Genomic DNA, 22,546 nt, shown 5'->3' with positions numbered 1-22,546 from the left:
AACCTCCACTTTATTGAATATGAAATAGTTCCTTTTCATTGATAAATAATGTCATGTCTGGGTCAATTCAGTCCCTGAATAACCTACTTTTCGTCTTTTGTAGGTGATGGAGTCGATGCCTGGCAAGTAGCCCATGTGACCCTCAAGGTTACAGAGAAATTCCGCTATCTCTTCCAGGGCATCAGAGGATCAACCAGCTCCTCAGGCGCTATCTTAATCGATGACATCACTCTTAGTGAGACAGTTTGCCCCAGGGCCGTCTGGCATATCCACAACTTCACCGGCCTTCTCACCACCGCGCCTACTGGCACTCCGGTTGAGAGCAAGTGCTTCTACAACTCAGAGGGCTACTCTTTCCGTATCAACATCTACCCTAATGGATATTGGAGTGAATACCAAGACTATGTTGGCTTGGAAATATACCTCTGCATTGGGGAAAATGATGCAGTGTTGGAGTGGCCGGTGAAAAACAGGCAGGGGATCCTTACCATCATGGACCAGGACCCCGATGTTAAACTAAGGATGTCTGCTACGGCTAGTTTCACCTCTGGTGAGCCAAGTCTTATTCATTGACATTGAGGAATTAGGACATTCACTACTGGCTAGTAATTTTAATACAAGAGTTGGGGCAAAATGATTGTCATTAACCAGAATTTAAATGAGACCTATGGTATGGCATTGACAGTCCATTGTTTCTAATTCTTAAATCCATCATAATACACGTATACTGTACTGTAAGTTAGAAGACATACATTAAGGCTGGATTCACAGCCAAAGTAAGCCCATTAGGCCAATTATGCATAATTCTGCTAGTTCTGGGGTTCTTTGACTTGTCCATAGGATAACCTTTTTTGGCTCTAGGTGGAACCCTTTCTGAAGAGAGCCCTTACTAATTGATTCTACAGTACTTAGAACTCACAGTAGGTAGTTACATCTGGAACCCTCTAAGAAGGGTTCAGTAAAGAATGCTGTGGTTATGTCTACAGTTGAAGTCAGAAGTCTACTGTACATACCCTTAGGTTGAAGTCATTAAAACGATTTGTTTAACTCCACAGATTTCATGCTAACTACTTTGTGCATGACACAAGTAATTTTTCCAACAATTGTTTACAGACAGATTATTTCTCTTATAATCCTCACTTATAATATTCACTATATCACAATTCCAGTTTATGTACATACACTAAGTTGACTCTGCATTTAAACAGCTTGGAAAATTATTCCATAAAATGATGTCATGGCTTTAGAAGCTTCTCATAGGTTAATTGACATACTTTGAGTCAATTAGAGGTGTACCTGTGAAAGGGGTAGGGTTTCAACACACACCACTTTTGGTAGACTCAAGTATGAATTGGGCTGTTAGCTCCTTGTTTATTTAACTTCCTCCCTTTGAAAATATTTTCTGGCCACATGGTGCAAAAACTGATCAAAATTAGCCTCTAGTTACATGTCACACCTGCTTGGTGCAAGAGGAAATGTGTTGACCAAAATATTGCTCTTATGTAAGAAAAGAAAAACATCAAATCAGCATGTAGTGGTTATAACATACATCTGTCTGTGTTGTGGCATGCAGCAGATAGAAAGTGAAAAAAGTTTTTTTATTTGATTATTTCCCCCCCTCAGATAACAATACCTTTTGGGAAAGGCCAACACCCATCTCAGAAGGTGGCTATGGCTGGCCCACCTTCATTTCTCACAAAAAGCTGCAAAAGAGGAGCTTCCTCAAGAACGATGATCTCATCATTACAGCTGACTTCAATGGTGAGAGTGAGAAAATGAGCTGCTCTACCTGGCTACACCAAACTGATACACACAATATACAGTTGGGATGAAGTTTGTCAGTGCTCCTTTTCTACATTTACTTTTGTCTTAAAGTGTAACAAAATACATGCTTGTAGTTTATATCAGTGGTTCTCAAACCTTTTCATAATGCCTAATATAGTCTATATTAGGGCCCCAATGATATATATCATTTTGTCCAGATTTTCCTGACTTTCTGTATTGTAGGTAGAGAGATGACAGTGACACTATGATCAAAATAGTCATTCTTCTATGTTTTCTAATTGTGTTCACTTCTTGTAAATGAAATAATGGTGCAGTTTAACAATTCATCAATTTGCTGGGGACTCCCTGGAACCCCCTCAAGAACCCCTGGTGGTCCTCACATCACATGTTGAGAACCACTGGTTTATAGGATTTTCTGTCTGATTCACAGAGACCGCCATGACAAAATATAACATTTTCCCTTTGTTCCATTAGATTTGACCCACCTGATCAAGACTGAGGTGCCCGTCAAACCAGCCACACCCAGTAATGACATCACAGATGAGAAGCCAATCAGAGAGGAGGAAATGAGAGCAGCCATCCGAAATCAGGATCAAAAGTAGTACAGATATGGAAACTAAACCAAAAATCTCCCCCAATCACCACTGCAATTAAAGGTTATTGAGGAAACACTACAGCCAACAGAACTACAACACCCATATTGACAACATTGATGGGATACTTCAACCTCTGTGCTATGTGTATATGTATGTGAAGAGCAATTATATACTCCATGTAGTCTATTGGAGGGATTCATGCTATGAAAATATGTTTGAATTTAAATCTGTCAATTGTGCATAGCGTGAACAATTAAAAACAAGTGTTATATTAATTTCCTTTTATTTCTTTAGATATTTTGTGACAAATATAGTAGTTACACGCACAAAGAGTAGACAGGCAATGGCAGGCCAATGTAAAGTGAATCACTTTGGCTGATGTAAAATAGTATAAATGTACAGTACTGTAATTGCTACTCAACAAAACTATTAAACCAAGCCTGACTATTCCTAAATAATCTATTTTGTTCTATGTAACTTCCAATAAATTAGTTTCAATGCATAATGGATTAAAAACACATTGAAAACAATTTCTGTGTTTGTTCTACCCTTAAAATGACATACAGTATTGCCATCATCGCGCCATTACCATCGCTACCTTGTTGACTCTGATGCAATTTCCCACCTGTTCATCCCTACAAATGTAATGGATGTTTGCTAAAAGCAGACTAAAATTCAAAATGTCAAAGTATCCCTTTGAGTTGATGGAGCAAGTGCATAAAATGGTGACCACCTTGGACTGATAACATTACCCATGCCACAATGTAAAGCTGATAAAGAAATAGTGCTTGTGTTTTACATTATTGGGCATGTAAGGAGGACCACATCATGGCTGTCATATTTATGCATTTGATGCATTCATTATTTGTCAGAAAGCGGTTTAAATGAGAACTTTTCCGCTTTTCAGCCAGCTCTCTATCTATCTGAAATCATGGTAGGCTATAGTGTGAAAAACGGCATAAAAAACAAAAGCTCTCTCTATCTCTGCGCCTCTGTGGCTTCAGGATCTGCTCTACTGGTTCTAGGAAGTAGCCCCGATCTTGAAGCTGCTCCGGCTCACATGGCTGTTATTCGAGCTACAGATTGTTTCACAGATTGTTGTATGCCCACAATGGACTCAGATGGAGAGCTTTAACGAGCCTTAACGAGCCATACCAGCTGGCAGGGGCAGAGTCTCTGCCAGCAGATGAAGGGGAGCTCTCGGTGCAGGAAACATGGAGGGAAGGTAAACATTGTTCATCTGCATATATACTGTACTACAGTACCCACATTGTAATGATACAAAGCTGGTTGAAAAGTGGAAAAGTATTTGTTACTTACCAATGATGATGTTGATTGGTAGAGTTCTTTCTCAGCACAATCCATGCTGTTCCTCACAGTAGCTCTGGAAAGTTGGGACAAAACTAATGCAAGGCCAATGGGGTCATGCTCTTGTATGTACAAGCTGACTGAAGCTGACTGAAATGTACTTTGTGTGACTGGATGAAATTTTAGTGAGCCTCAGTCATCTTATTCATACAGGAGCGTGACCCCATTGACCTTGCATTCGGTTTTGCCCAACTTCCCAGAGCTACTATGAGGAACAGGATGGATTGTGCTGAGAAAGAACTCAACCAATCAACATCATCATTGGTAATTAACAAATAGGACTACTAGACTTTAAAAAATAAAGTGAACTGCCCCTTTAAGACTAACCATTAACAAATCACACAGTAACTGCAGCTTACATGGAAAAACTTCACATACCAGTAATAACGCCAAGTAAAAATCTACACTATTAAAATGTCATCAGAGCTACAGAAACTTAGACTGTTTTGTAGCTATACAACAAAATCTCTCTCACTCGCAAAATGTTACTAAATGTGGTTACAGGGTGATTTCAGTCCTATCCAAAACCATTGACCGTGTGGGTGGTTTATGTTGATAATGGAAAATATGCACCTATTTTAGTGGCGTCTCTGACATTTATCTACTCTCTGTATGGGATTGCTAGCCTGGGAACCTGATGAATCTGCGAGCTCATGTTTGATTTGCTCTGGCAGATGCATGAACCTGACCTGACCTGACTTGACTTGAAAACGGGCCGATCACAATGGTTTATTAATATGGGGCGGGTTTTGATACAGTGACTGACAGAGGAGCGCCAGAGACAGTTTGGAGTGCTGTTCAAACGTGAGCTATGTCACACGTTCTTTGCTGTGATTGGTTGTAGGTCTATCCAATTGTGTCTAGAGGCATTTTGGTCTGCGCCGTTGATAACGCCCCCTGGAAATCTAAATTGAAGTGAGAGTTTCCAGACCCATGGTCTGGCGATGTCAGGCTATGGGATTGCCCCATCGCCGAAGATTTTTGTAACAAAATTTAAATTGGCACATACAGCATGACTTCACCTCTCTTAATTCTTACCTGAAAATCTTCCAGTACAAACTCACTGAACTGACATCCGAAACTTCATTTGATAGGTTTCACAATTGCTAAATATTTATTTAACCTAATTGGAACTAAAGCTGGAAATATATTTCCACGATCACCTCAACTTGGAGCCTTGCCGGCGGCAGCTGGTCCTATACACTCGAATCAGCTTGAAGAGGGGTCGCAGGGGAGTCCCCAGCAAAATGAGTAAATTTTGTGATTTCACTAGGATTTCAATGGCTAGAAGTTAGCCCAAGGAGATAATGTAGTGCATATACTTGGTTTCACTCTCTCCTGTTATCTCCCCATCTACTGTATATTATATTATACTCATGCTGTTCGCGTCAGCTGAGTCGAGTCACATTTTCGAGGAGCTGCACGCAGGCTGCGCCGGTAGGCTCGCCAATCGCGGCGCACCCCTCGGCACCCATCAGCAGGTGACAGACATAATTATATATATATATATATATATATATAAGGGGTGTCACGATACACTCAGTTCACGATACGATACATGATATTGGGTTCACGATAACGATACGATATTTTAACAAAAAAAAAATGCGGTCGATTTGTAAGTTGAGGGGGCATCCTCCACGCTAATTTGAGTAATTTCACCATTTTCATCCTCCGTAACGTCCCTCGTCTGTTCAAACAAAGCAATGAAAAGGAGAGCGAGCATGCAATCAGATGCAGATCAGTGCCACCATGTTCAGCTTCTTTTTCTCGCGATATGAGATTTCATCTCAACGATACATATTGTCACATTTTGATATTGCGATATATCGTGGGACGATATATAGTGACATCCCTAATATATATATATATATATATATATATATATATATATATATATATATATATATATATATATATATATATGGGGACTTGTAATTGAAATAAAATTGTATGGTAGAACAAGCCAATTAAAAAAACATCATCATTAACAATAATAATAATAATAATAATTATTATTATTATTATAACAACAACAACAACAACAACAACAACAACAACAACATGCAATGCGCATCTGCACAGGGCCTATCAAAGAGAAAGGAAGAGGAAGGAAGCTGGCATCAAATTTTATACAGGAACTTAGTTTCCAGGGCAGGTTTTGAGATTGATTTGAAGTCAGCTCTGTGTCAGGAAGTGGAGTCTTTTATCCAGGCTCACTTATTTTCAGATGATGATAATGATTATACTTTTCAAGTACTTGAATGAATATATTCAAAACATCAGTCTCCTATTTCACAAAACTCATTAATTTATTTTCACCTTGGCCTTGACCAGAGCTGTCAAGGAACTAGTCCAATACGAAGCAAATTGCCAGATGTCTTCTCTTGTGGCGTTGCCGGCAGGTGAATTGCAGTCTCCTTTGGTTTACTCAGTAATCACATTCTGAAATACAGAGATGACAAAATATGTATAACATATATTTTCTGTCATAAAGGTTTGAAATTCAATGCTCACTGAAATGGTAAAGATGTAGCATTGAAGTCGCAATAAATTCATGGACACAAGTAAAAGAGTTTAATGATACCAATATAATACGGACCTCAATCTTCATCTGTCTTTTGTGTTGGAAGTGGAAGTCAAATTTTTCATGCTCTCACTTTTTCCTTTTGATGGTGTCTGAGGGGAGAGATCAACTAAATTAAGCATGCATGTTTCCTTCATTTTATGATGTAAAAGTGGACAGACCTTATTCTAAACTTACCTTGGCCATTATTAACTTGAAAAGTTCCTCTCGAACCTGTTATTAATAGCACAAATGGGTTGGGTTATAGTCAAAGGAGCTGATCAATAAATTGGTAACCCTTCATTTTGCAGTCACCCTATTTACTAGGCAAATACATGGCAAGAATCGCAAGTTACAGTCTAATTTAATTGGAATCGGAATTACCGGTATGCCATTAGATTTGGTCTGTTGCCATCCTAAACTTGTCCAGTGGAGTTACCTGAATTGATTAATAATATACTTTATGATAACTGCACACTATTAAGCATTAGTTAAGTATTAGTAAATAATTAATTCATCATTTATAAAGCATTGTTCATACATTACTAAGCATTAGTAAGCAATTCATAAACTGTTCTAAATGTTTTATTCCTGATCAATAAGCTAATCTATAATGTATTTAACAATTGTATTTAATCTAATTTATAAATGCTTTGTAAGGCATAGTCATCACTTTAGATGAGATCACATGAAATACTGAATAACTACTAACGAGAGCCATAGAGATATAAGAGTTGAGTCATCTCCACTCACTCCAATGGATTTTTTTTTTACCTCGCAATAGTTCCCAGAAGTAAGGTTCTGGATTAAGCATGCAGTGCTGTAGTGTTGCAGCAGAATGGACCGTTTTTGTTCTTTGAAAGGGTAGGATGTGTAAAGAATCAAATTGTATATTATCAGCATTATCTTATGCATTCAAACATACTTCCTGGAACTATTCCCCACATACACTATGCTACGTGAGTCAGGTGACTATGAAACATTTGGGACTTCCATTGGCGCCACTCTCTCTTTAAATCACTCTGCTACTAACTACCATAATTACATGGGGCGTGTCTGGGTGGCCAGTGGTGGCCCTGGCCACCCCTGAAACCTGACTGGTCACATTACATTACATTACATTACGTCATTTGGCAGACGCTTTTATCCAAAGCGACTTACAATAACACATTTTTTGTCAGCAATAGAGCAATCAACTATGGAGCACAGTCTATGACAACTACAACTTCTGAAGGAACAGTGGTACAAGTTTAGGTTAGTGGTACAAGGTTAGTTCTTTTTTTTTTTTTTTTGAAAGAGAGAGAACGAAGTTAGATCAAGAAGGGCCCAGATGGAGCCTGAAAGGGTGTGTCTTTAGTCTTTTCCGAAAGATCGGCAGTGATTCAGCTGTCCTGACCGAAGGTGGAAGCTCGTTCCACCATTGAGGTGCCAGGGACGAGAAGAGTCGAGATCGGGATGAGCGACTTTTGAGCCCCCGTAGCGAAGAAGGGGCGAGGCGACCTGCACTGGTGGAGGAGCGAAGGGAGCGCTGAGAGGTTTGGAACCTGACCATGGATTGCAGGTACAGGGGAGCTGACTGGTGTACTGCCCTGTAGGCCAGTACCAGTGTCTTGAATTTGATGCGGGCCGAGATGGGAAGCCAGTGGAGCTCCTGGAAGAGGGGAGTGACGTGAGAGAATTTGGGTTGGTTGAATACCAGACGGGCTGCAGCGTTCTGAATGAGCTGAAGCGGTCGGATGTCGGTGGCAGGTAGGCCGGCCAGGAGCACGTTGCAGTAGTCCAGGCGGGAGGAGACAAGAGACTGGACCAGGAGTTGAGTCGCTTCTCTTGTGAGAAAGGGACGGATTTTGCGGCTGTTGTAGAGAGAGAACCTACAGGAGCGTGCTGTAGCAGCTATGTTGGCAGAGCAAGACAGCTGGTTGTCAAGGATCACCCCAAGGTTCTTAGCTGTTTGGGAGGGAAGTACAGTGGTGTTGTCAATGGAGATGGAGAGATCTGCGAGAGGGCAGTCTTTTCCTGGGAGGAAGAGTAGCTCTGTCTTACCAAGGTTGAGCTTGAGGTGGTGGGCAGACATCCAGTCGCCAATGTCTTTGAGGCATGCAGAGATGCGAGCCTCGATTTGAGTGTCAGAGGGGGGGAAGGAAAGGAAAAGCTGGGTGTCATCAGCATAGCAGTGATAAGAAAAGCCATGAGAAGAGATCACATAGGCAAGAGATCTGATATAGAGAAGGAAAAGTAAGGGGCCCAGGACTGAGCCCTGGGGGACACCGGTGGTAAGAGGACAGGATCTGGAGAGGGACCCTCTCCATGAGACCTGGTATGAGCGGTTCGAGAGGTAGGAAGCAAACCAGGAGAGTGCAGAACCTGAAATGCCGAGGTCAGACAGAGTGGAAAGAAGGATTTGGTGGTTGACTGTATCGAAGGCAGCAGACAGGTCAAGGAGGACAAGAACAGAAGAGAGGGATGACGCCTTAGCAGTGTGAAGGGCCTCTGTGACAGCAAGAAGAGCTGTCTCAGTGGAGTGAGAGGCCTTGAAACCGGACTGCAGAGGGTCCAGGAGGTCATTTTGGGAGAGATAGAGAGAAAGTTGTTCGGACGCTGCTCGTTCGAGGGTTTTGGAAAGGAATGAGGGAAGAGAGACAGGTCTGTAGTTGTGAATAGCAGTAGGGTCAAGGGAGGGTTTCTTAAGCAGAGGCTTGACTCTTGCAGTCTTTAGCGCAGGCGGGACACAAACCAGAGGACAGAGAGGAGTTAATGAAGGTAGTGAGGAAGGGAGATATGTTAGGTGAGATGGTTTGGAGGAGAGAGGAAGGGATAGGATCGAGGGGGCAGTAAGTGGCTCGGTTCGAGCTGATGAGTTTAAGCACTTCATCAGGAGAGAGGGGAGAGAAGGAAGGAAATCCAGGGACAGGGGGCCGAGGAGCAGGATTGGAGTCGGGAGTGTTATGGCTCATTTCCACCGCAGGTAGTAGCGCGATCCCGCTCCGCTCGACTCGATAAATTGTCTCATCCCACCGGTTTAAACTGTCCCAGCCCGGGTTGTATTGGGGTCGAGTCGTGCTACTTTTCGTACCTGCTTCGTCGAGGTTCTATTCTGTGAACCCGGGTTCATACGGTGACGTGAAAACATTGTAGACGACTGATTGGCCAGGCAGAATCGTGTTTACTCTAACTACTGACTGTCAATGCGCTGCATACCAGTTTAGTGGGCTTACATTCTCTTCTGTTATGTTATTTCCATCAGTCTTTGTGTTGCTGCCTTCGCCTCTGGTGAAATAAAGTCGTGGCGGTGGTTTCAATTGTTTTCAGAGTGAAAAAAGTCAGCTGCTCAGCAAGCTCCTGTCGTTAGTTGAGCTGCAGCGCTCCGCTAGGCCGCAGCGGGTGTTTGGTGAAGCCGCGGTCTTGCCTGGTGAGAGGCCGCGGGGTACAGGGCAGGCTTCACTCTGTTGCGCCTCTTCCGTCCGCGCGCAGCGCAGCGCATGCCTGAGTTTGACTAACTACAAAGTGATATCCATTCTCCTGGCCGATTGTCAGATTCGCCCATGTACACTGTAGGTCATTTAGAGGCACCAGTATTTCAGTTTAAAAGTTCTGTGGATGGATTTAATTGTAATGTTATGTTATAGCCTACTATGCGGGTAGGGCTGCCAACATTCCATCCCAGCAATACGGGACGGTCGGACCAACGGGGGGGGGGGGGGGGGGGGGGGTCGGCCTAGCGCCCTTCGGGTTATCTCATGCAGCACACAAACACACAGGCAAGCAGACAGACAGGTCGCAATATATATGCCTCTTCCCTTAAAAACGGGACAAGTGGCGTCCCGTACGGGACACGTCTCTTTTGACCCAAATACGGGATGTCCCGGCTAATACGGGACTGTTGGCAACCCTATATGCGGGGGCGGGGGTGGGTGGGGGCAGATGATCTGCGGTGGAAGCAAAACGTCCATCGAGCCGAAACGATTAGAGCCGAGTGGGGACGAGCTGTGCAGGGCTGTTAAATGTGGTGGAATTGAGCCATTAGTGAGGGTGCCTGGAGGATGGAAGGAGGAGCTGATGTCATCCACCTTTTTAGTAAAGAAGGTTACAAAATCATCAGCAGAGAGGGAGGAGGGAGGGGGAGGGGAGGGAGGGTTGAGGAGCGTGGAGAAGGTGGAGAACAGTTTACTGGGATTGGATGCAGAGGACTGGATTTCAGAGATGAAGAAGGAGGTTTTTGCTTTAGAGACAGCATCAGTGAAGTTTGAGTGGATAAGGTGGTAGGAAGAGAGATCTTCAGGGAGATGTGATTTTCTCCATTTTCTCTCAGCTGCCCGAAGCTCAGTTCGATAAGTTCGCAGAGATTCAGTCAGCCAAGGAGAAGGGGGAGAAGATCGGGCAGGCTTAGTGGTGAGTGGGCAAAGAGAATCAAGAGCGGAGGAGAGAGAGGAGAGAAGAGTGGTGGAACCCTTGTCAGTGGACAGGAGAGCAAATTGCTCGGCAGGGGGAAGCAGGGGGAGGACGGTAGAAGAGAGGGAGTCGGGTGAGAGAGTTTTTAGGTTGCGTCGGGTGGTGGTAGAGTGAGGGGGAGATGGGTGGGAGGAGGGGAGGGGGATGGGAAGGGAGAAGGTGATAAAGTGGTGGTCGGATACAGGAAGAGGAGTCACAGTGAGATTAGAGGTGGAGCAGGATCTGGTGAAGACCAGGTCAAGCACATTCCCTGCTTTGTGAGTAGGAGGAGATTGAGAGAGGTAAAGGTCAAAGGATGAGAAGAAGTTAAGGAAAGGCAGAGATTGTAAGGTTACTGGCTGGATGTTGAAGTCTCCCAGAAGGATGAGTGGAGTACCATCCTCAGGAAAGACGGAGAGGAGGGTGTCCAGCTCGTCCAGAAAGTCACCAAGCGGACCAGGCGGGCGGTAGATTAGGTCACCCCAGGTGCCACCCTGGCCACCCCCTAGACATGCCCCATGTAATTAGGGTAGTTCGTATTTTAAGTATTTTGTGTGAAATCATCTAAAATGAGGACTATATATGGGTTACAAAGCATTTATAAATTAGATTACCGTAAATACAATTGTTAAATAGATTATATATTAGAAGTCCCAAATGTTTCATAGTCACCTGACTCACGTAGCATAGTGTGTGTGGGGAATAGTTCCAGGAAGTACGTTTGAATGCATAAGATAATGCTGATAATATACAATTTGATTCCTTAAACATCCTACCCTTTCAAAGAACAAAAACGGTCCATTCTGCTGCAACACTACAGCGCTGCCATGGCCGTAACTAGCTATGAGGACGGGGAGGTCCGGACCTCCCCTAATATTTCAGCCTGCAAAAAAAAAAAAATTTTTTTTTTTTTTTTTTTTTTTTGCAGGCCAGGCCAGGCCAGGCCACTCACTGAACAGCAGGCCAGGCGCCGCCTACTGGTTTACTAGTGGTTTTATTACTTTATTCAGGTTTAAAGTGGGTGCATCTCATTGTAATCATGCATGATGCCAATTGCCAAGCTCCCGAAGTCAGGTATGCAGGTGGCTATATGCATGGTTTCAGTTTCATGACCCAATAAGTAACAAAAAGAGGTGGTGTAAAGTTAAAAACAACATAATATATTTTATTTTATTTTTCAATCGTTCCTATCAGGAATAAATAAATGTCCCTCTGTATGTTTTTTTTATTATCGATGATGACTTTGTGTGTTGTGTACGGCTTGGGTTGTGTACCTGTGTTTGTAGGTGTAATTTTGATATGAATTTGGCTAAAACAGTTTGTGTTTGTTAGTTACAATTATGTTGACAGGAGAGCTGAGCAGGTGGTGACATGAAAGAGAATATACTGAATAATGACATCACAACAGTATAATCCTAATGTTGATTTAAAATGATATATTACTCTAAATATGGCTAAAAAAAGGGGGGGAAAAAACTCAAATTTTTTTCGGCGGCGCCCGTATTTCGGAACCCTGGTTACGGCCCTGAGCGCTGCATGCTTAATCCAGAACCTTACTTCTGGGAACTATTGCGAGGTAAAAAAAAATCCATTGGAGTGAGTGGAGATGACTCAACTCTTATATCTCTATGGCTCTCGTTAGTAGTTATTCAGTATTTCATGTGATCTCAAGTGATGACTAGGCCTTACATAGCATTTATAAATTAGATTAAATACAATCGTTAGATTATATTAGAATTAAGTATTTACTAATACTTAACTAATGCTTAATAGTGTGCAGTTATTATAAAGGGTTACAATAATACCAGCGATTAAAAAAAAATCTGCCATTTCTAAGTATTGTACATAGTACTTGGTAAATACCTCATATTTAAGGTGACTGTAAAATTGAAGAATTAAAGATATATAATCAACATATAACAGTGACAGAGTGATATTTAATGATTGATAAAGATACATGACCATCCTACCTTTTGCTCTGCAAAACACCCTGTTAGAAAAATGAAGAGGCCCTGAAAATAAAGACGAGTTTAGTATAACAATTTCCAAACATTTATGTTTGCACAGACATTGCAGATTTTTAGCTGTTTCAAAAATACCTGGAAGGAATTGAGGATGGTGAAACTGTAGTGAACAATAGTAACAATGATCCCCTTGTCACTGTCCAGACTGAGTTGAAAGAAGCCCAGAATCCATGTGACTCCAAAGACTGGCGTTAGGAAGACGACCACCTTGAGGATACTTTTGGCCGCCGCCTTACTATCTGCCTTGCTGTCATCAGGGATGGAGGACTTCAGCAGAGTTAGCATGACCACGGCCATGGAGAAGAAGTTGATCATGATGACCGTTCCCACAGGGAGGAGGAAGGCATGCATGGAGCCCATCAAGAGCCCCTCGTAGGTGAGCCAGCAGGTTTTCTCATTGTGATAGGGCTGTTTGGTGTATTTGTAGTACACATAGCTGGCTCCCACTATGAGGATGGGGACAAAATAGCCTATGAAGCTGGCAAATAACATGAAGACTCGTTTCCTTAGCGGGTTAAAGACAAAGATGAGCTGGTGGACGAGCATGACACTCAGGGACAGCATCCAGCCAAACATGGCCAGGAAAAAGAAGTGTTTGCACACGGTGAAGGCTAGGCAGAAGGTGTCGCTGAGCTTGTCAGGAAAGGAGGACGCCAAGAAACTGCAGTCAGCCAGGAAGAGGCAGAGGGAGATGTTCACCAGGGCGGTGTGGCGGAAGTGCGAGAGGTTGCTCTTGACTACAGCGGACCACACCAGAGCCTCAATGATGAGTAAGAGCAACAAGGAGCAGATGGATATACCCAGACCCACGTAGGTGATCTCGTCTAGGAACGGGAGGTTGACGGGAAACTTGGACATGAGGACAGAGAACGAGGTCAGGTGGTTACACTGGCAAAGGGTACGATTACCATCACTAGGTTTCAACCTGCAACCCTCCTCTGACCAGTCTTTCTTTTTGAGGTCCCAGAAGACGCAGACAAATGTGTCATAAGCCGGTTCGTTCTTGGGGAAGTCCAGTGTGATTTGGATGGATGAATCATTGTTGTCCTGCAGTGTGGCTGATATTAAGAGGCTGGATTTCTCTGTGTTGTGGACTTTGTTTGTTAATTTATCCATTAGATTTTTCACTGCGACAGTTTTGAGGATTCCGGAGGTCCTGTTCATATTGACATCAATGTCAAACACGGAGGCATTACAATCAGGTTTTCTGCAGATTTGGAGGTCTAGATTTTCAGTGTTGAATCGTTCGGTGTTGTTGACATTGATATTCTTCACTAGACCCTCCACAGAATAAAGGTAATTTGATGACATGGACTCTTGCACCGATGTGTTGACGCCACCCCATGTCTGATTCAGCATGTTGCTGGCTGCGCCAAGAAACCCCTAAAAAGGACAGTGAAGAATGTCAGTGTTCAGTTAGTTACACTATTCTGTCAGGTAAATGTATCTCAAAAACATAAACTTTTAAGGAACCCAGGCAAGCAGCCAACCATTGGTCTTGCTTAAAAAAGAGACCATTGATCTCAAGTGACTACCTGGTAAAATAAAGGTTAATTCATCCTTTAACTGAAACGGAAACATGAAAATCACCAAAAGGTTTTCACAAGACGAGAGCAATATGCTAAAATAATGCAGATATAGTTTTATGACAGCTTTAGCTGTATAAGTAAAAAAAAAAACAACAACATACTGTATTTAATCTGAAGTTTGAAATACTATAGATAAAAGCAAGGCTGCATGTCTGGTAATTAGAGTAAGTATATTAGTACTTCACATAGGCTTACAGGAAAGACATCTTCAGTCAAGTCGATATTTGCTGACGCATCGGCCATTATATTTAGAACATCGATGGATGCGGTCAAGTCAGCCATATTGCCATCTGTATCTGTAGTACTAGTCGGGTTAGAGCTGTTCATGAGCCCCGCAAATATACCCAGAGCCACTTCCTGGGTAGCGCCAAGTCCCTGCTTGAAGTTCTAGAAAAGTAATAATAAAGATTCTCCATATTGTCATTTGTAACAATGTACATGTACAAAGCACAGTTTTTCAAAAACAGTGATATGTGTTATTATAGTGATATTCCTGCACAATAGTGTTGAATTGTAACGCCTCACTCACCTCTGCTGCGTTCCAAATTTTGTTCAGCTGTTCGTTGACACAGGCGGAGAACACAGGCAGCCAATCACCAGCTTCGCATGTCCGTGACCTATAGCCAACCCTGCCCACTTCACATGTTCGGTTAATCACCGTGTCTCCATTTGGGGTTTGCGGCCAGTCCTCGTCCATGCTGCAAGATCCCTGACCAACTACAAAAAAAACTGAATTGTGAGTTGACGCCAGAGAAGACAATGCAAGTAATTGTAAATATAAAAGTAGCCTAATATTCTGACCAAAATCAGACTGGGGGATTTGTCACATTATACAACCATTGAGTAACACTTTAATACTACTTTATGTCCACATCAAATCATACTTGAAAGATTTTTCATCTATTTAAAAAAAATCACCATCAATCATAAAATGCTGTATTTGTGAATAGGAATTTGTTACCGTAAATCACTGGAATGTCCACTCTTCCACTTTTTAGTTGATCATTCATGTTCTTAAAAGTGATGTTGAAATATTGCGCATCAGTGGGTGTGTTGCATTCGATATGAGTTTGAACACCGTAGACGAGCTCATCCCCAGAAGCTTAAAAAAGAAGTTGGATATTATCAGTTATTTTGATCAATTCAGTTCACATCTACACAGTTTGTTTGATCGTTTGTTCGTTTGTTCGTTCATTCGTTTCAGCTTACTTGAAGTCCCATATTGGTGAGAATTGCCACATACAGTGGGAACTGAAATGAGCACCAAGAGCTTTAGTGTCTGAAGTTTAGACAATAGGGAAATATTTGAAAGGTAAATTAGTATAATTGTCTGTGACCGACAGCTGACCTGGAGTTCCGGTAAACTCCACATTTACATCTATTACTCAGAGCAATGTCAAAATATATACATTAAGCTGGCTTGTTTTGTACTGCGGCCTCTTTCTTCTGAATGGGATTTACGACAGACAGACAGGCAGACAGGCAGACAGACAGGCAGACAGGCAGACAGACAGACAGACAGACAGACAGACAGGCAGGCAGACAGACAGGCAGACAGACAGGCAGACAGGCAGACAGACAGACGGGCAGGCAGACAGACAGACAGGCAGACAGGCAGGCAGACAGACAGGCAGACAGACAGACAGACAGACAGGCAGGCAGACAGACAGACAGACAGACAGACAGGCAGACAGACAGACAGACAGACAGGCAGGCAGACAGACAGACAGACAGACAGACAGACAGACGATCGATAAATAGATCCCTTCTTCTTACCTGTGGGTTCCTCCAGTTGACCTTTCGGTTGACCCCGGTAGGACCATTCAACCTCAAATGTCTCTGAGCTGTTCAGGATGACGGCTTTGACTTCCACATCAACAGACGTGGTCCCTGGCTTTGAACAGTCTGCTGTCAGAGGATTGATTGTCATGGTGACCTCATCAGGCAGGAGTGCCACAGCCAGCTCTGTTCTGGCTGTGTGCCTGACCGACCCACTGGTGAATCCACACTCATACCTGCCTGTAGTGGGGAAACATTTCAGTTACACTCGCATTGCAGCTGAAAGTTGTTTTTTTGTCTCTAGATACGATCTGATGTTTTCTAGTCAGTGTGGTCACAAAAAGCTGCATGGAGTCGCGTTTCTTGGGGGGGGGGGGCACGGTGGCGCAGTGTTAGTGCTGTCGCCTCAAAGCTAGAAGGTCCTGGGTTCGATTCCCGCCTGGGCACCGAGGGTGTGTCCCCCCATGCCCCCAGCGCCCACCGCCCAGGTGGGCCATCTCGATAAAAGGGCCCCTCTGTGTGGAGTTTGCATATTCTCCCCGTGCTCCCCTGGGGCTTCCTCCATACAAGATCGGTATGTACCCCCACCAAAACCATGCAGAAGATCGTCACCTGGCCAGCGATGACAAAGAACTGAAGATGGTCCCCGGGCGCTGTACACCGTAAGCTGCCCACTGGCTGCCCCCCAGACGAAGGACATGCCTCGATGGGATAAATGCAGACACTAAATTTCACGGCGTCACTCAGCGTATGTGTGGGTGTGTGCCGCCGCTGACGACACGTGTGTGAATGCGGTGTGTGGTGATTTGTGACATAAAGACGGGCTTGTCCATCCATGTTTCGTTTCTTCCAGTTCTGACCTGGACCATGGCAGGGCTGTAGTACTTGAGACCAGTATCAGTCTTGACATCACTTTTCTGATGTGGACTTGACTTGGTAGACGAGTTTTGTTTAAGAATGAGACATTAACCACTTAAGAAAACAGGAAAAACTGTCCACTTTTACAGAATGGCTGGTGAAACCTTTCTTCAGATAGAATAATTGTTTATTGAAAAATAAAATAAAGGTGAATTCTATATGCCATTTCAGAATGAAAGCCATTCATTTTATGTTAGGCTACTGTACACACTAGTAAAGATCAGTGTTGTACCATAAGATAAGCTTCTGAGTGAACGCCTAGTTTCGATTCTGGAGTAGGTGAACTTCTACTACATGCCACAAGAAAGGCTATAAGGGTCCTACATGAAATATAATCTGTGTGTTGTCGACAGCTTGCATCTCCAGAACGTCAAGTCTTTAGCAATTTAGAAAAATATAGATTTTCCAGGTGATGTACATACCAGTATGTCAATGAAGTGTTTTGTTCCACTATGACAAAATTATCACCGGCATAAAAGTCACATAGCCTAATATTTGTTGGATTGGTATACTTCTGTTCTGGGTGCAACTGCCGTTCATTTAAACAGCAGTTCACCTATAGGCTTTCATTTATATTTTGTACTGTTTGAGAAATCGCAGTTTAGGTTTTATACTTTTTTAAACCTTTATAATGGTTTGAATGGAGCCAGTCTTGAGTGTACAGTACTTTTTACTAAATGCAGACATTTTAAAACTGCGACAGTTCACACGTTATCACTACATACATTATACATCAGAACCTTCATCTACTTCTGCTCTCCATCACAATGTGATGTATAGTTTTTGAGATAACATTTGTTTGGCACCGCTTTTCAGCTTTATTTCATAGGCCTACTACTTTCTGCTCCAGTAGCACCCAAAAGTACTTTTGTTGTTGTTATGATGTCACACTGATTCGTCCTAAAGGCAAGTATAGCCACTGTGAATCCTCTACTTACCTGCCCAGTTGCCTGTCACCTGACTGAGCTTGACCTCAACACAAGACTTGTATTCCTTTGTGGAGCACTGGGCGTTCAGCTTCGACACGTCACCGTTTTTGACCTCAAATCGCTCATTCCTCCTGCTCATGTACCAGCCGGAGCTGCCTGTAGCCTCTTCAAAGGTGCATTTCAGTGTCTGATCTGAGCGGTAGCACACCGTCGTGTTTGGGGCTTCTATGGCCACCATTCCTGCGTGAGGAGCGGCAATATACACATACATACATTATTAGGGTTGGGTAAAATACACAGTATTTGGGTTGGGTAACAATTAATTACATGTAGCAAAATTGGAGTAATGCAATTTTAAAACAAGTGAAACAGCTGCTGTAACCCACAAATGATGCAGGTCTTCATCAGAAACAAGATCCCCCCCATCAAAGTTGTGCTAGTTTTATTATGACCTTTCAAAGTATGATTTTAAATTTTAATTATAATCACACCCATCATGTAAATCAGTGTAATTTTCTAAGCAGAACACAGTGCAAAAACGCATCATTTTGTCAAAATCAGACCAGTGGTGTCCTGGTACATCTCAGGATATCACTTTGGAAAGATGGTAACAATGTAGCCATTTGTTAATTGTGCTTTTTTTAATGTTTTGTTTTTGAATGTTGTTTTCTACCATAAAGAAAGTACAAATTGTATTGTTGTCATTTGGCAGCTTAAATTGGTCACTGCTGTGGTGTTTTTGCACTGCACTTCCCAGAGTTTGAGCATTGTGTCATCACAAATTGCAACATTTTACTGACTAACCTAAAGTGTCAACCAGAATTGAAGCAGCAAGATTTGTTTCCAGGTCTGTCACTGTATCTTGAAGTCGAGAAGTCTCAAATCTGACACTGACACCTGCCTCAAAGTCAGCAATGCTTTCGTCGTCCTCCCTTAGAAGGTGTTGGCAAAGGGTGAAAGAAAGATCATAGGTAATGATTACACTGTAATCTTTTATTTGTGACAATAGTAATTTTAACAGTAATTAAATTGTATTTGCATTTATGTATTTGACCCATATTAAAGCCATATTTAATTCTGACTAAAATTTGACTTTAACTGCCGGCGTGCATGCTTAATGCTAAACAGATTTCTGTCACTCAAATTTCACTGTAATTCACAGTCTGATTGTTAATTCATTGTGTCAATTATGTTTTTATCACCAATCAATCAAAGGCTACGATTTCTGATTTTTGCTATGGCACTCAGAGCCTCTATACCTACTGGGCTGCTATGGCAATTAATTGACTCATTAATGACTGCAGGCAGAGCCTTTTCTATTCTCTCTCCCTCTCTCTCTTGCTCTCTGTGCATATTGGCCTAAATGTGCTGTCTCTCAGTGCGAGATCAAATTAATGAGTTGTACTGGTAATTGATATGGTATTCAATAGCCTAATTTGTAGACAAGTATTATTCATACTGATATGAATAAACAATTTGATAGTATTTCCCATCTTTGCTGAGCAAGAGTTTTGTGCAGACGCCTGTCCAAATATAGGCCAGTTGAATTCAGTGATTGAATCAAATAAAAGCCCAGGTTATATTGAAGTGTTATGGTAATCAATATATTTACTGTGTACAATACCTCGGTCCAGTGAAATTCATGCCCTCAAAGCCATTCAGTTTTTTAAAGGCACTTTCAATCTGAAAAAATAATAATAATAATTAATGTTTGCGTTTTTGTCCAGAATAAAGGAGACCTGTCACACAAATGAACAAAAATATGAAGGGATTAAAAAAAAAACTATGAGCGAAGAAAATTATGTAACCAGAAAGAGAGTAGAAAAAATACAATTCTGACAAGCATCTTCAGAACTATGTACCAACTTGAAGTGAGAGAAAGGTACCTGGTTATTTTTGCTGGTATCCCATTTGCCAGATTTCAGTGTAACTGATCCATTGATGTGAACTGTGTTAATTGCAAAAATGATCATGACTATCAATTCTGATACACATACAGTAACAATAAGTATAGTCGTCTACTTCAATATTCAGGAAAATTTTAAATGATGGGTCCCTAATTATTTATAGTTATTTTCTTATAATTTATATTTGATTTAGAATGTAAAATACAAATTAAAAAATAATTTGTGATACTGTATACTAGTCATGAATGGTTCAACAGAAAATAGTGCAAATAGTGAAAAGACAGGAGGAAGAAGAAGAGAACAACTGGCATCAAGTCTGTTACCTTTGACTTTGGCAATGCAGAGGGGTGTGTAGTGCGACACATTCATGAAACAAGAAGACTCAGTGCAACAGGTTGTATTGGTATCGTAGCATACGTTGTTGCTCCAAATGTAACCTTCAGAGCAGTTGCAAGTGGATTTGTCTCCAACAAGCAGACACTCTAGACAGAGAAAAACAATAATAGCTCAGTGGTCTAAGACAGTGGGGTCCGGGGACCACCAGGGGCACTTGAGGGAGTTGGGGGTCCCTAGCAAACTGATGAATTGTTAAACTTCAGCATTATTTCATTTACAAGAATTTAGCACAGTTAAAGAATGACAGAAGAATGAGCGTTAAGCCCAGTTTACACCAATGATTCATAAACCCGTTTTAGAACATTGCAGGGGAAAGTTGCAGCGATGTAAACTGGCCCGTCTCATCTCGACTCCAGCCGGCTGATATTGCCATTCGCCAGCAATTCAGCTCATCAAGTCACAGGGGCTGGTTGCAAGTCTCAACTCGTCTCATCGTGAATCTTTGGTCTAAACTGGGCTTTGTGATCAGTTTCACGGTTATCTCTCTACCTATACCGATAATACAGATAGTTATCATGGGATTTTGTTGATAAAAAACAATCTCAGATTTGGGTCAGAGAGACCAAATCTCATCAGATGGGGTCTGTGGCTCTAATGTGGAATGATTAGGGAAAGGTAAAGTCCCACTGATTGTCACACACCTGAGTGTGCACATTTTTTTCTCCGCATTTGACCCATCCCCTGGGGGAACGGTGAGCAGCAGCAGTGCCGTGCTCGGGAATCATATGGTGATCTAACCCCCCAATTCCAACCCTTTGATGCTGAGTGCCAAGCAGGGAGGCAAATGGGTCCCATTTTTATAGTCTTTGGTATGACTCGGCCGGGGATCGAACTCACAACCTCCCAGTCTCAGGGCGGACACTCAAACCACAAGGCCACTGAGCTGGTCCTTGGTGAAAAGTGTTGAAAATCGCTGGTCTAAGGCGTTCTGCTGCTTGGCCAGGCGGAACGTCCAGCAACAAGTGATGTCACAGGTTGCCCATTTAGAATGCCACCTTTGTCTCTATATTTCTGACCTTGGGGCCTGTAAAAAATATATATACATTTTTTGTGTTTGAGGGTATTTTTGTACTAATCATGAGCCCAAAATATAATGATGCGGATGGCACTTGATGCTTTTAGTACATGTTGAGTACTTCCCAAACTCCCATGTCCAATGCGTGGCCGTGATATGTCGCATGTCCCCTCCACCTCCTCAAATCTCCCTCCACTGCACTAAAGAAGACATGCTTTGGAATAATAATCTCATGAAGAGGAAAGTGTTACAGCACAATACCTGCTACCAGTTCAGACTGTGAGATGATCACTTTGTGAGCATTTCCATCCTTGTCTTGTATTTCCAACTCAGTATTGAGTAGAACTGACAGGATGCTGCTGCCTTCCATGCTAACATTGGTCTCCAGCATGAGCTCAGCAATGTAGACACCTAAAAAAAATAACATGAGAGACAAGAGCGCTGTTTACTTCACATTCACACCTGGGAGCTCCACCCATCTGCGCTTTGTGTGTGTATCCCTTTAAGACCGCGATAGGTTGAGGCCACGTCTCGTCATAGACGCTGGTTTAGCTGGCTCAGCCTGGCTGGGGGCGTGGTCAGGGTGGGGTAAAAACCCCCGTTCTATCCATTCAGCAAAGTTAGAATTTAGCTGATAGCCCAGCCCAGGCAGACACGATCGGGGATTTAACCACCGCAGTAAACGCACATCTGAGCAGACGTCTTGTGTTCTGCTCTAGAACCCCCAAACATGTAGTTTAGAGCCGCAGCACCGTCTTTTGGTGAGTCAGCCCATGAGATATACCGGCGGTTTTACCCCACTCGCGCGCCAGCCGTTTTACATTTTGTGGGCGTTCCCAGACATGCGGACTGTCTCTCCGGTCTTAAAGGGATACACACACAAATGCTGCATCAGGTATCAATGGGTTAGAGGAATTGTTGACAGTAAGAAATGCATTAAAACGCCCGCCTTATCCTTCCAGTGTGTTATCGGTCCAGGCTCAGCTCAGCAAAGTGACTCACCCATCCCAGGGACCGGCACTGAATTGGAGAGGGACATCTGGTATATCTGGTAGATGTAATTTAGACTTTGGTTAAAATATATTAATTTAGAGGCCCCAACAACTTTTCAGATTGTCAAATATACATGGACATAAACTCCAGAATTGCCTGTAATGTATGTAAGTATTCTCAATAAGGTAAAAACCCACATGTGAATTCAAAGCACATTTTTGATTCCTTAATGTTCATATATGCAACTTCATAT

The 22,546-nt window shown here is 42.6% G+C and overlaps 2 protein-coding genes across 2 annotated transcripts in view; one reads left to right on the top strand and one right to left on the bottom strand.

The window, feature by feature from the left end:
* The window catches only part of mep1a.2 (meprin A, alpha (PABA peptide hydrolase), tandem duplicate 2), a gene marked incomplete at both ends in the record, with an annotated part of 33,875 nt that extends 31,488 nt beyond the window's left edge, over window positions 1–2,387 (top strand). The window contains 3 exons of the mRNA XM_083642967.1: window positions 104–550; window positions 1,624–1,761; window positions 2,260–2,387. Of these exons, the coding sequence (XP_083499093.1) occupies window positions 104–550; window positions 1,624–1,761; window positions 2,260–2,387 (713 nt within the window). The remainder of the gene's footprint in view (window positions 1–103; window positions 551–1,623; window positions 1,762–2,259) is intronic.
* Window positions 2,388–6,176: 3,789 nt separating this feature from the next.
* adgrf3b (adhesion G protein-coupled receptor F3b) lies at window positions 6,177–22,339 on the bottom strand (the record flags this gene model as incomplete). The annotated part of the gene is made up of 11 exons (XM_083642966.1): window positions 6,177–6,194; window positions 6,514–6,549; window positions 12,714–12,755; window positions 12,843–14,150; window positions 14,552–14,743; window positions 14,886–15,073; window positions 15,318–15,458; window positions 16,133–16,375; window positions 17,992–18,222; window positions 21,562–21,711; window positions 22,303–22,339. The coding sequence occupies 11 exons, from the start codon at window positions 22,337–22,339 to the stop codon at window positions 6,177–6,179; spliced, it is 2,586 nt and encodes an 861-aa protein (XP_083499092.1).
* Window positions 22,340–22,546: the final 207 nt, after the last annotated feature.

The sequence above is a fragment of the Poromitra crassiceps genome (assembly GCF_964638095.1).
Source record: "Poromitra crassiceps genome assembly, chromosome: 9".
NCBI classification, from domain to species: Eukaryota; Metazoa; Chordata; class Actinopteri; order Beryciformes; family Melamphaidae; genus Poromitra; species Poromitra crassiceps.
This window is presented reverse-complemented; position numbering and strand designations above follow the sequence as displayed.